The 14545-nt window shown below is 45.5% G+C and overlaps 1 protein-coding gene across 2 annotated transcripts in view; it reads right to left on the reverse strand.

Annotated features, from left to right (window-relative positions):
* Positions 1-14545, reverse strand: part of Arfgef2 (ADP ribosylation factor guanine nucleotide exchange factor 2) — a 78478-nt gene that overhangs the window by 46512 nt on the left and 17421 nt on the right. For both annotated transcript variants that reach the window (XR_004770625.1, XM_027423373.2), the window contains exons 4-8: positions 9140-9286; positions 7561-7740; positions 6923-7178; positions 2513-2581; positions 433-584 (exon numbers count right to left, since the gene is read on the reverse strand). Coding sequence is in view for 1 of the 2 variants with exons in the window: in XM_027423373.2 (XP_027279174.1) it covers positions 433-584; positions 2513-2581; positions 6923-7178; positions 7561-7740; positions 9140-9286 (804 nt within the window). In the remaining variant the exon portion in view is untranslated. The remainder of the gene's footprint in view (positions 1-432; positions 585-2512; positions 2582-6922; positions 7179-7560; positions 7741-9139; positions 9287-14545) is intronic.

Raw genomic sequence — 14545 nt, forward strand, 5'->3', positions numbered from 1 at the left:
TTCAGAGCCAGGCGTTGGTGGCACATGCCTTTAATCCCAGCACATGGGAGGCAGAGGCAGGGGGATCTCTGTGAGTTCCAGACCAGCCTGGTCTACAGAGTGAGTTCCAGGATAGGCTCCAAAGCCACAGAGAAACCCGGTCTCAAAAAACCAAAAAAAAAAAAAAAAAAAAAAAACAACAAAAAAGACAAAAAAAAAAAAAACAAAACAAAAACCAAAACAGTTCAGTAGTGATAGTGTATATAAGCAACATTAGAAAAGTTAACTCTGCTTTACAGAGTCCGAGGCCAAGTCTATGCAACCAACACCTGCAGGGCCTCCTTGCATAGCCACTTCTCTGACAGAGATCTAATCTTGCATCTTCTAAAAGCGTGCAAATGGAAGGGTGTCCATAGGGGACGTGGGATGCAAGATGCGCAATGACATACATACCAGGTTATCTGCTGAAGACAGTGACTGCCTGTCGTCGGCTATGCCATTGGTCTGTGAGTTTTCATCAACTCCTGGGTGAACAGCATATTCCTGGCACTCTAAGGCACCCAGGACTCGCTCAGGCTCCGTCAGACCATGCTTTTCTGCTGCTTCTGAAGAGAGAAATGCAAGGTCATTGTCCAGTGAGTGTTCCCAAAAGGCTGCCTGAACCCGTCTCAGCACTGCATGCCCCTTTCCCCAGCCCCCCCACAACACAGTGGTGTCAGGCTTCTGGCCTGACTCTTATCCACAGCAGTGCGTAACTCCCCGAAGGGTTCACTCACAACCCCTGCAAAGCTGTGAACGGCAGCAGCCCTGCCCACCCATCCATTGCTGAAAAAGACTGGAAGGAACAAAACAGGAAAACCAGGATTCTATTTCAAGGGCTAGGGTTAATAACACAAGAATTAAGACACAGTTTAAAAGAACAAAAACCAAAATAAAACTTTGTTACAAGGAAAAAATAGACCTGAGCTTCCTGGAAACTATGTAGAAAACAGAAATTACACAAATTTCATCATTCAGCTAAAAAAAAAAAAAAAATATCTGACACTGAGAAAAACAATGAGGGAGGAATCTGTTACATACCTCTTCATATATGCACAGGATACTGAAGAACTTAATAAGTAGTCTTCAAAATATGGTTTCTTTTGTTTTGTTTTGTTTTGTTTGCTTGGTTTTTGAGACAGGGTTTCTTTGTGTAACAGCCCTAACTGTCCTGGAACTCACTTTGTAGACCAGGCTGGCCTCGAACTCAGAAATCCACCTGACTCTGCCTCCCTAGTGTTGAGATTAAAGGCATTTGCCATCACACCTGGCTTCAAAATGTTTTTCTTTTTCTTTTTTTAAAATTTTTTATTTATTATGTATACAATGCTCTGCCTGCATGTATGCCTGCAGGCCAGAAGAGAGAATCAGATCTCATTACAGATGGTTATGAGCCACCATGTGGTTGCTTGGAACTGAACTTAGGACCTCTGGAAGAGCAGTCAGTGCTCTTTCCAGCCCCCCAAAATGTTTTTCTAAATAGAAAATATTTTTAAATTATATTTATTTATTGTGTTGGGGGCTGGAGGATACCTTGTGGGAGTCAGCATTGTCCTCCCATCATGTGGGTCTCAGGGGACTGAATTCCATCTCCCCAGACTTGATGGCAGATACACTCTCCTCTGCTAGGTGATCTCAAGGGCCAGCAATAGTTTTATAAAATATTATTTACTTGACGTGTTATTGACCCAGTGCTTCTACATGACAAGCTGAGGTGTGGCGAGGCAAACAAACCGTGTGATGGATGGCAGGAGCCATGGCTGCTCCTTAAAGGCCTTGCTATGGAGTGAAATAAGTGCTGGGCTCTCAGGAGAGCCTGGCTGCACCCCAGTTAACAAACGGAAGCTCAGAGATACAGCTTTCCAACTATGATGTCAGGCTGTGATGTAACTCAGTGGCATCAAGTAACTCCCAAGTGTGGAGTATAGACACATAAAGAACTGCAACATTTTATGAAAAAGAATGAACATTTCCATGCTGCATGTACTCAACTACAAAATCATTTGTGTTCTACTGTGTCTTTCATTAAAAAACGCTGACTGCAACCTGCTACTATTTTTATAAATTTCTCGCCCAATTAATGGCACTGGAACAGTGTTCAACATGCAGCCAGTGACTGAGTCTGGAGCAAAGAAAAGGACACAGCATCAAGGCTAGCTCTATAAGCTGACTAGCACCGAGTGCACCGTGGAGGTGGACTGCAGGCTTCCAACGAGCACCACCTCCCTGTGTGCCTAATACCCACTGCTATGTGAACTGCACACATAATGTCTGATGCAGAAGACATATGCAGTGGACCCCTGTGTCTCCACTGTAAACCATGACCCTCACCTCAATCTAGACAGAACAGAACTAATCACTGCAACCAGAGCACAGCTGTGTGCCAAGTGCAGGCTGGGGGGCAACAGCAACTCGGTTTCCAAGAGCTCCATGAGTTCCCTGGGAAGAACCCCACCAAGGAAGAGGTGTCAGGAAAGGCAGGCTGTCCACTCACCTTTCACGGCGGATGCAACCACACCCTCTAAGATGTCCTTCACCACCTCCTGGGCTCCATCGTCAGTGCCTACACATACCCCAGACATGAGCACAGGGTGTTTCCAGGGAAGAGAAAGGAAAGAGGACGAGGTTATGGCAACGGCCTTCTGGAGTCCTGCTCTGCAGGGCAGCAGAGCAAATGTGCTCCCTCCACCTGTGTCTGCCAGCACTGAAACCAACCCTGCCCTATCCTCTCCTCCTTCCTAAGACCCAGCTGCTAAGCTCAGGCCACTCCATCCCCACTCCTAGGGAGAACCAAGGATGGCCTGCTCTGTGCCTGTACCAAGCTCTGGCAAGTGCTTATTGGGCTCTCCGAACCAAGCCTGCCTAGACTTTACCATCAGCTTCCTAACATGACACCTGAGGATTGACTACATTTCAGATGAAATTATTCTGCCAACTGGCAAATGTTTAAGTGGGAAAGGTCCAACATCTCTAACCATTTTGTAGAAAGTTAGTCCCAGAGAAGAGCTATTATAGAGTGAACAGAGTGAACAGCTCTGACTAGAATGTGGAAGTGACATCACTGGTTAGAAAACACTGCACTGGGCAAAAGGCATCATCTTGAATGAACAACAGCAAAGGGTGTGAGAATACTTGCTTCAGTGAGGACTCTCAGTCAGACCTGGGGAACAGAGCTAAGCATTTTCATTTTCAGCTGTCACTGAACACCCATAACCAAATCCACTCACATGAAATTACTGACATCATATTCTTTTCTTAGAGGGAAAAAAGAGCCTGAATGGAAACTGAGAAATGACCCAGCCACAACCAAAATCTTCTAAATTAATTTCTTTACCTCAAGACCATGACTTAGACTGGATTACAGTTACCCAAACCTCTGTTTGACTTTCCACAGCATCCTTCATGACTTTTGCTACATTTATGCTCCAATACATCATCACACATGCAATGGCTTTCAATTTACCTTAAACAATGAAACCCACAAATATCAATGCAAGAGGGGCTAATTACACTGTAGCAATACTCACTTACCCATATATGATCTACACCATGATCTGGCTTTTCCCCCTTCTGGTACTGGGACTGAACCAGGGCCTCACATATTGGACAAACGTCATACAAGGGAGCTCCACTCCAACCCATGACTAGGTATTTCTCAGTTCCTGTTTGGTTCCAACACACTGATGCTATGACCATAAAATTATGCTGATCGTTTCTTATCTGTACTGCCTGCTACACAGCACCTTGTTCACATTCAACCCGAAGTCATGTTAGCAGAGGCTCAGGTGGCTCAGTGTAACCAGAGGCCATAAAGTGATGGCTGACATATGCAGGCTTGCAGGTGTGTGTTGTTTACCTGCAAACTGCTCATAAAACCTTTGAATCAGCAGCTAATATTTATTAACTGAATGATTGTTCAGTAAGTAACACATCTGGCTTCTATGAAAAAAACATGAAGCCAAAGTCGGATGGTGGTGGAGCACGCCTGTATCCCAGCACTTGGGAGGCAGAGGCAAGTGGATCTCTGTGAGGTCAAGGCCAGTCTGGTCTACAAAATGAGTTCCAGGACAGCTAGAGGTGTTACAGAGAAACCCTGTTTCGAAAACAAAGAAACAAAAAACCTAAAGCCAGGCCAAGAAAACAAAGAAACAAAAAACCTAAAGCCAGGCCAAGTATGCCTTTAATCCCAGTATTCAGTAGGCAGAGGTAGGTTGATCCCTGTGGGTTTGAGGACAGCCAAGGCTACATAGTGAGACCCAATCTCAGGAGAGAGAGAGAGAGAGAGAGAGAGAGAGAGAGAGAGAGAGAGAGAGAGAGAGAGAGAGAGAAGAGAGAGAGAGAGAGAGAGAGAGAGAGACAGAGAGACAGAGAGACAGAGAGACAGAGAGAGAGAGAGAGAGAAAGAGACAGAGAGAGAAAGAGAGAGAGAGAGGTAGTGGACTAAAAGGGGAATTGTAGGGGATGCTGTAGCCACGCCTGCTTAGGGGCTGGCTACAGCATCCCCTACAGACAGAGACAGAGACAGAGACACAGAGACAGAGAGAGAGACCCACCGTGTCTCAAAACAAACAATAGTAAAAACTTCTCTGAAGCCAGGCCTGGGAAGGAGGCGGGTAGGCTGCAGCACTAACTAGATGAAGTTTAAAGCAGAAAGGACCCCTTACTCCCAGCACTTGAGGGGCAGAAGCAGATGGATCTCTGTGGGTTCCAGGCCAGCCTGGTCTACATAATAGGTGGCAGGCAGCCAGAGCTAAAAAGTAATACTATGTCAAAAAAGGAGGAAGAGAAAGAAGAGGAGGAGGTAGAAAGTTAAGAAAAAGATAACGGCCCCTTTAAAAAAAAGACCAGAGACAACTGTTTCATACAAAAGTAGGTTCAACAGGGGCCTAAAGTGAAGGCTCTGGAGATGGTGGGCTTGGTCCTCTACCCACGGTGGGGATTTAAGTCCCTCAAGTTCCCAAGCCTCCATCCTCACTTGTAAACCCTGAATGAGTGCGCAGGGAGAAGGCATTCATGCACCTCCTAGGGAGGACTGCTCATTCCTGTCACCTCTCTGGCCCTGGAGACTAAATCCACAATGAAAAATTCCAATTAACCAAATAGGAAGCACTTTCAATTAGCTAAAGCCTTCACTATTTTTCATTTCCAAAAAGAGCAATAAAATTTCCACATCAACATGAACTTCCCTTTCCTCATTGCAGATTTTCCACTTAAATAGCAGCAGGGTTGCCTTTTTCTGAGTCTTCCTGCCATTCCTTCACACTGCAGACTGGCAAGGGTACAGGCCGGACCTGTAATTGCACCCATGTAAACACAACAGTTGGCTCTGCATCCATGGGTTCCACAGCCACAGATCCAGTGAAATGCAGACTGGGAATCCTCAGGGAAAAATCACTTCTGTACTAACATGCAGAGGTACCCCCACCATCACCATTGCCAAAACAATACAGTTCTCCATCTGCACAGCACTGACTTGTACAGGGTAGCCTGATTCACTAAGAGAGAGTCAAGCCAATGCACAGAAGGCTGCCACACGATGCTCTTTATCACCATGACAGACAGCAGGAAGGTCATCACCAGATGACCAGACTTCGCCCCTTGCCCTTTACCTGGGACTGTGAGTAAAAATAAAAAAGAAGCCGGGTGGTGGTGGCATCATCAGTCATGCTACTGAAGCAGAGATATCTGCTGAAAAGACAGGTCTGATACACTGCATAGAGCAAAGAATGTGGGTGAAGAATTAGAACCACCCAGGGCAGACAAGGTCTTAAAAGCCAAAGATCTTTGGATCTGGTTCAGACCACTGGTTCCAGAGGTGATGCAAGCCAGATGGTGGTGGCGCAAGCCTTTAATCCCAGCACTCGGGAGGCAGAGGCAGGCAGATCTCTGAGTTCAAGGCCAGCTTGGTCTACAGAGTGAGTTCTAGGACAGCCTTCAAAGCCACAGAGAAACCCTGTCCTGAAAAAACAACAACAAAAAAAAAAAAACAAAAAAAAAAGAAAAGAAAAGAAAAAAAAGAAAAAGGAGATGCAGATATTCCTAATCATCACCATTTTATGCTTAAATCATTCACTGTCTGATCATAACCAGACCTGGCATAATATTTTAGTTTTTTTTCCTTTTTTAAAATTGTTCTGTATTTTTATATTTGAGTGTTCTGCATATATAATTGCAGGCCAGAAGAGGGCATGGGATCCTATTAAGACAGTTGTGAGCCACCATGTGGGTGCTGAGAATTGAACTCAGGACCTCTGGAAGAGCAGCAGTGCTCTTAACTGCTGAGCCATCTCTCCGGCCCCTATTTAGTTTTACAGTGGAAACAAAGGGCCAATAAGATGGCTCAGCTAGTAAGGGTGCCTACTGGCAAGCCTGACTTCATGAGTTCTATCCTCAGGAGAGCTGACTCCCGCAAGTTGTAGTCTAACCTCTATGGGCGCCCTGTGACACATGCATATCCATGCCCATACCCAAGTTTACACAAACAAACGTAAAAAATTAAGCAAACAAACAAACACACACACACAAATGAGTTTTGTTTGATGACTAGAAAACAACAAAGCTGATGCTGATCTGTCTGTTCACATGCCTGCCCATTTGGTGTTGTAGCTCCTCACAGGGGCTGTGCATGGTACCAGACTGCCAAGCACTAACTAATCACCTAGTTAACTTCCTATGAAGATCCAGTGTCCCAGACTGCACCTATGTGCTAAGACTGACAGGAGCAGCCTCAGGGCAGTGGCTCCATCCCAGGACTTCCATCAGGCTCACTGGCCGTACCCCATGCAGCAAGAGAAAAGGGAGTCCAAGAAAAGGCCCAGAATAGACAAGCTGCCACCAGGGGTTTCCTTAACTGTTAGCCCACACTTCCCAGTGTGTCCCACACCCCAGAAAGACGCCATCTCACCCCTGGAAAGCTCAGCCGAACCAGAGAGTGACGAGCTTCTTTCTCGGTGAGCCTCTCCATTTTCTGAGCTCACTTTTCCTAAGCCACTCCTGACATGATCACCGTTGGACAATTCTGTTTTTTCAGGAGTTGTTGGTTTGCTCTGGGTCTGGCTCTGCTTCAATCGGTTGAATTTGGGAGATCCTGCTGTGGCCTGGATCACAGGGGACTGAGGTTTAGACTGGATTGGCTTTTCCAGTTCTCTGGCCTCCTGTAACTAAAACACAATAGAGAAGGATTCCATCCTAAATGGTTCTAGCATTTTAGTAAGAAACAAAAATTACAACAGACTATTGTTTTTAAACCAGCTAATAAGACTTTTGTGCTGTTCTCCTGGGTGCTAGGGTTAAACCTAGGGCCCTGCATATACTAGGGAAGGGCTCTACCGCTAAGCTGTGTTCCCAGCCCAGTATAAAGTTTTTAAAAGGAAGTTAAGTCTAACACAAACTTAGAAAGTGATGACCAAACTTCAAAAGCCATGCTCCAGTTGTCCCCGGTTTTAAAACAGGAAGGAAAGGATAAACTTCCAAGTGCCGGTGGCCCTGCACACTTGTGAGCAAATATCAGCAGGACACGTGGCCAGCCGAGCTGTCACTCACCACTTGGTTTTCCATGCGGGTAAAGATGACATTTAGCATCTGGGTAAGCGTGGCCTTGGCAGTAGTTTGGTTGATGAGGTTTTTGCTGGCCAGATAGATGTTGTAGCATGTCCTCACTGTCTGCAGGATTGTGCCCTCGTGAATTTCAATGTGTGGGGAAGTCACTGCAGTCAGCAGAGCCTAAGACAGAGCACAGTCACCATCCAGAATGCCCATGTTCCCCCTGGCCAAGCTTTTCTATAATAGTTAAGATGTACTGAAATTTGTATTACACAGGATGGCCTCCAGCTTTCAGCAACTCTCCTGCCTCTGTCCCCCAAGTGCTAACATTGCATTTGTGCAGCAATGCAGCCAGCCTGATTTTTCTAAATTCTCAGATGGCCCTGCAAAATCATCTGGATGATTAGTACCCTAAGCCAACTTCCTATTGTTTGGGGTTTAGAATTGCTAATTCTAAAATTCACATCATTTGAAGTAATTATACTGTGTTCTAGTGGCAAGTTAAAAAAAATTTTTTTTAAATGCTGGGCAGTTGTGGCTCACACCTTTAATCTGAGCACTCTGGAGGCAAAAGCAAGAGGATCTCTTAGAGGCCAGCCTGGTCTACAGAGTGAGTTCTAGCACAGCTACACAGAGAAACCTTGTCTTGAAAAACAAAATTATATATATATATATATATATATATATATATATATACAAACAAGAAACTAAAACAAACAAACAAAAACAAAAAGAACCAACACCCCCCCACCGCTGAAAATTCTGATATTGGTTGAAAAAAACTAAAATGAAAACTAGATCCTTCCCTTACAAAACACACCCCCTGACTTCCCAACTTCACCCACAGGAATCACGAGTACCACCCAGTTTCCTACTGGGTTCAAAAAGCTTTAAGAATGCTGAGATACTCAGGCCCTACGACCCGGAGGGATACCTTCATCCATCCCCCTCATTCCCTGACACACTGGTGGCACCAGTTCATGTCAAGGCTCTTCTGACAGTATACATTGAACAGGGAAGAAGAGCTGGGAAGACAATAGACAGGACTGGGTTCAGGCTTTAAGAGTACCAGTGAAGACTTGCAGAGCAGCTAGGTGTTGGTGGTGCATGCCTTTAATCCCAGCACTGGGGAGGCAAAGGCAGGTGGATCTTTGTGAGTTGGAGGCCAGCCTGGTCTTCAGAGTGAGTTCCAGGACAGCCTCCAAAGCAATACAGAGAAACCCTGCCTTGAAAAACCAAAAAAAAAAAAAAAAAAAAAAAAAAAAAAAAAAAAAAAAAAAAAAAGAAAAAAGAAAAAAAGACTTGCAGAGCAATGGGTGGCTGGAACCCAGAATCTCAAAAAAATCTCAAGCAAAGGAGTTCACAGGTGACACTGCACTCATTGTTGGTGGGATTGTTTGCTAGGGACATATCTGGTCCTACTCCTTTGTGCTTGCTGCATGCTCATAAATCATGGTGCTAACAGAAGCTCTAAGTAACACTTCAACCCGTCTGTTCCAGCTCAACATCACCCAATCAACACATGGTAGGTAAATGAAAACCCCAGGTTCCCAAACCCAGACCGTGCAAACAGAAATACCTTAATTATTTGTAACTGAACCCCTTCATCCGTCTGAGGGCCCTGAAAACAATTGCAAATGGTTTCAACAATCCTGTCGATCAACCGCTTCCCAGGAGCTCCACTGTCAGGGGCGTTGCCAGTGATGTGACCATATGCGATGAGTTTCTGCACAAAGAAAAAAACAAAGGTTACCAAAGGTTACAAGTTTCTGCCTGGCTAGACAAGACAGGAGGGATGATGGCCTTGAACTTCTGATTCCCATGGTAGCAGTTGCTCCACTCCCAGGAGCTAGGCAAGCACAGCTGTTCTGAGTACAACCTTTAGCCATCTCCCAGTGGATGAGCTGCCTTTCAGAGGGTACCTGACTGTGCCACCTCCTATTAACCTGGACCGTGGCACAGAGAGATCTTCGAGACAAAGGTCAGGGCAAGCTCTACACCTGGCTGAGATTCCAAGTCATCCAGAGGGGTCTGTAAAAATGTAGTCAGTTGGGCTGGAGAGATGGCTCAGAGGTTAAGAGCTCTGACTGCTCTTCCAGAGGTTCTGAGTTCAATTCCCAGCAACCACATGGTGGCTCACAACCATCTGTAATGAGACCTGGTGCCCTCTTCTGGCCAGCAGGCATACATGTAGACAGAACACTGTATACATAATAAATAAATAAATCTTTCAAAAAGAAAGAAAGAAGGACAGAGAGAGACAGAGAGGGACAGAGAGAGACAGAGAGGGAAAGAAAAGAAAAGAAAAGAAAAGAAAAGAAAGAAAACAATTAAAACAAAACAAAAAATACAGTCAGTCTCCTGGACCTCAACCCAGACATACTGAACTGGAAGTTATGGGGCAAAAGCTCAGAACCTGCTTTTTTTCTCCTCAACTGTCCAGATGACTCTCAAGGTCAGTCCGACACAAGGCCCAGACTTTAAGGCACACTGTGCTTCCAGAGAGCAGGTACGGGTGTGACCGGCCTGTTCTGTATGTGGTTGTGCTTCCTGCCTGTGGTTGGACAAGTACTCCTGAGGTTGCCCACGGAGCCACCACCACAGTACTAGGACAGTGGCCACCCTGCAGAAGCTTGCAACAGTTCTGAATGGCTTTCTCCACCACTACCTACAAAGCACCTTCATTCAATAAACATAAACAAATTAAGAGTGGCTTAAGCACACACTCGAGAAGAGGCAGGTGGATCTCTGAGTTTGAGGCCAGCCTGGTCTACAGAGTGAGTTCCAGGACAGCCAGGGCTACACAGAGAAACCCTGTCAGGAAAGGGGGGTGGGGGGAAGAAGGGAGGGAGGGAGGAGGGGGGGGCTTAAAGCAGAAACAGTGCCCAATGGAGTGATGGAAGAACAGACTGCTTGCCCCTTCAGCCCAATTCTGGGACCCAGAAGGAAGCAGGCAGAATGGAGGCCAAGCCAGAACTGTTCACCCCACCGAAACCTGCTGCTGCTGGGCAGGCTCCTGAGAGGGTGGGGCTGGCTTCTGGTGGACAAGCCCCAAGTTCTGACACTGCTGCTCCCTCTTGACATAAGGATTCAAGTTCTATCATGAGCACTAAAATATGAGTGGATGAGTTTACAACTCCCCAAATACCAATGTTGGAAAAGAGATTCCCTGGGACCAGAAAGCAGCTTGCTGCTTCAGAATCACACCTGGATTCCATCCCAAGCACACAAAAAAAGAGAAAACTGGCTTCCAGTTAAACATGCATACATAGGCTTGTAATTGCAGCATTTGGGAAGTTGAAGCAGAAAGAGTATGAATTTGTTGATGGCCTAGGCTACACATAGCAAGAACTTGTCTCAAAACCAAAAATAGGGCCGGGTGTGGTGGTCTCATGGTTTGAGTCCCAGCACCTGGAAGGCAGAAGCAGGCAGGTCTCTGGTCTATGTAGCCAATTCCATTTTTGTCTCAAAAGTCAAAGTAGACAGCTGCTGAAGAACAACACCAGGTTCATCTCCTGCCTCTACATGTACCCACATACATGCGCACACCCCACCATGAACATGAACAAAACCAGCCAACAAAAAGAACTGAAACACAACATCTGTGATATATATAGGACAGCCCAGGCCAATCATCTCCTGTAGGCTTCACTGGGATCTAAAGAAAATGACATTCTATTTTTCTTTATCTTTTTTTTTTCTTTTGAGACAGAGACTTATATATACCACATCTTGAACTTCTGGTCCTCGGGCCTCTATCTCCTGAGTGCTGGGATTACAGGTCTGTATCACCATGCCCATTCTATGCTGTGCTGGAGACTGAATCCAGGACCTCATGCAAGTTAGACAGCACTCTACCAGCTGTCATATCCCTAGCACTAACTTTGTATCTAATTTTTAAAAAATTATTTATTGCTCAGGTGATGGTAGCACACATCTTTAATCCCAGCACTTGGGAAGCAGAGACAGCCTGGTCTACATAGTGAGTTTCAGGACAGTCAGGGCTACACAAAGAAATCCTGTTGTGAAAAAAAGTGATTTATTATTATTTTTTATGTGTGTGGGTGTTTTGCCTACATGTATGTCTGTATACCATGTACATGTCTGGTACCCGTGGAGGCCAGAAGAGGGCATCAGATTCCCTAGATCTGGAGTTACAGATGGTTTGAGTCACTATATAGGTGCTGGGAACTGAATCTGGATCCTCTGGAAGAGGAGCCATTGCTCTTAATCACCGAGGCATCTCTCCTGTCCCATTGTTGTTGTTGTTTTTGAGAAAGGGTCTCACTGTGTAGTCCTACCTGGCCTCCACCTCACAGAATTCCACCTGTCTCTGTGTCTACACATGACTTGTTTTTAATTTTTAATCTTGAGCTTATAAAAGTTCTATTTTTGCATGTTTATAATGAACAAAGTTTAGTAACAGTATATATAATGTTAAGTTAAAATATACTGAGATATATTCCAAAAATTATTAATATACAACCAGAAAAGCATTAGCTTAGCAAGGCCCTGCTCTGGGGCAGTGTGTACCACCAAGTGCTAAAGGAAAAGAACACAGGACTCCTAGTGTTGCAGAAGCTGCAGCAGGGAAGTCTCTAGGCTTCTCGCAGCAGGGAGGAACATCTATGCCAACTGTGTTCAGTACACAGCAAACCCTCGAGCATCTTTGTCCCCGGCACCTCTCCAAAATAAATGAATGACAAGGCACAGTGTAGGTGACTTCAGCTGGTTTCACATCTCTCAAAAATCAGACTCCAGCCCTAGATTCTAGCCTTTGGTTTCCAGGATATGAGTGTCCTCAACTGCCGGGAAATTCTAGTCAAGCAGGCTTGACAAGGCAGCAGAGGGTGAACTCCTTCTCCATTTAGTCTTCCAGGGAGCCCACCCACTTCCTAACGTCATAAAAAGGATAGTGCACTTTATGCCTTGTATACTAAACAAAGAGACCCCAGTGTACCTACTAAACTCCAAAGAACTCCATTCACAAGAACCATATACACTTTGAGCCTCAAGACTCCCAGTGAGCTGAAGAGAAACAGATGCCAAGCTGTTTAAAATCATGCATATACGGAGTTCCAGGAACTGAAAAGGCCAGGTCACAGGGTGATAGTTAAAAGCAAGTTGCCAGACGTAATGTGATGCATGACTTTAGTCCTAGCACTTGGGAGGCAGAGGAAGGTGGATCTCTAGAGTTTGAGGCCAGCCTGGTCTACAGAGCAAGTTCTAGGACAGTCAGGGTTACACAGAGAAACCAAAAGAAAGAAAAAAAGAGCAAGGTCAGCCATCTCTCCATGGAGGACCAGGTCAGGTGGTCTCCACTGCAACTGCTCACCAAAGGTAGCCTCACATAAGCAAATAAACATACATCTCTCTGTTGCTATGACTGAAAGCTATATCCCCCAGGTCCATATTCTTAAGTCCGAGAACCCAATGACCATTACAAAGTTGGGTCTTTGGGAGCTAAACAGACTTAAGGTCACAGGGGCAGGGCCCTCACAAAGGCCTCTGTGCTTTATAAGAAAAGATCAGAGGGCTAGCTTGTACACACTAGGGCACAGTGAGAATATGGCAGTCTACAAGTTGAGCCAGAGTCCTTACCAAATCAGCCAGGGCCTTGAACTTGGACTGCCCAACCTCCAGAGCTAGGAAAGAGGGCTTGGTGTCCTGCAGGACTCAGTTATCACTGTCCAAACTGAGACAACTGTGTTCTAACAAAACTCCACAAAAGCAGACAACAGATCAGAGTTAGCTTTCTGGTAAGATCATTAAGTGTGGGGTTAGGAAGTCCTACATAGCCAACAAGCCCATTACTTATAGGACAGGCGACCTTGAGCTGACTGGCTACTTACTACCTTGCCTCAGTCTCCTTGACTCTAAACAGCTCAGAGGTTCTTAAACAAGGTGATGGAGATGAGGCACCTGGGGGGTGGGGGGAGAGGTGTGACAGCCCAGTGAAGGGTGTGAGGTATCATTCTCAGGCCATCATCAGGACCAGCTCCCAAACTAAACTTTGCTATGGGGAGGAAACAACTAAAATTAAACTTAAGTCAAATTTCCTCAGAAAACATTCACAGCATCAAATATTTTAGGATAGAGTAGGACTGAGCCTGCCATTTAAGAATTCTTGGCTCATTAGCTGCTTTACATAGGACAATCTGTACAGAATTATCTGGAATGAAAGAAATGGTTTTGCATTTAGAAGAACTACTTTTGTGGAAAAAAAAACTGTCATCAATTCTAAAGTGTATGCATATTAAAGAAAAGAGATTAATCGAGTAAATATTAGACTGAGGATGTCAAAAATGCAGTATGCCCTGCCACTTTGCAGTTCTTTGCCTTGGCAGACAAAACCAATCAATGATAACATTCTTTCTCAAAAATGTGGGTCTTCCAACGCTCTCTGAGCGACCCTAACAGAATCTGTTCACAGCTCACTGCTCCAGGATATACTTGCGACTTCTCCACTGACTGGACTGCCCACTAAGCTAAGAGCTGGTCAGAAACTTGGAGCTATCTAGGGAAAAACAAAAATGATAAAGTATGGCTTGGGAACTCAGGAGTCTGAGCCACCCAGTGTCAGACAGGCTCCCCTTCCGCAGGCCTGTGTCCCCAGCAGTTAGCGCCCTCTGAGGACATCCCTGAAGCTCTGACTGCTCGTCAGTCTGTGCTCGTCACCTCCAGACCGAGGGCTCCACAGTCACTCACTCCTCACTCACTCACTCACTCATTCATTCCTCACTCACTCATTCCCTCACTCCTCACTCATTCATTCACTCACTCATTCACTCACTCCTCACTCATTCACTCTCTCACTCTCACTCATTCACTCTCTCACTCTCACTCATTCACTCTCTCACTCACTCACTCATTCACTCACTCCTCACTCACTCATTCACTCACTCCTCACTCACTCATTCACTCACTCCTCACTCATTCACTCACTCCTCATTCATTCACTCCCTCTCTCACTCACTCACTCTCT

This window comes from Cricetulus griseus, chromosome 6 (assembly GCF_003668045.3).
Source record: "Cricetulus griseus strain 17A/GY chromosome 6, alternate assembly CriGri-PICRH-1.0, whole genome shotgun sequence".
NCBI lineage: Eukaryota > Metazoa > Chordata > Mammalia > Rodentia > Cricetidae > Cricetulus > Cricetulus griseus.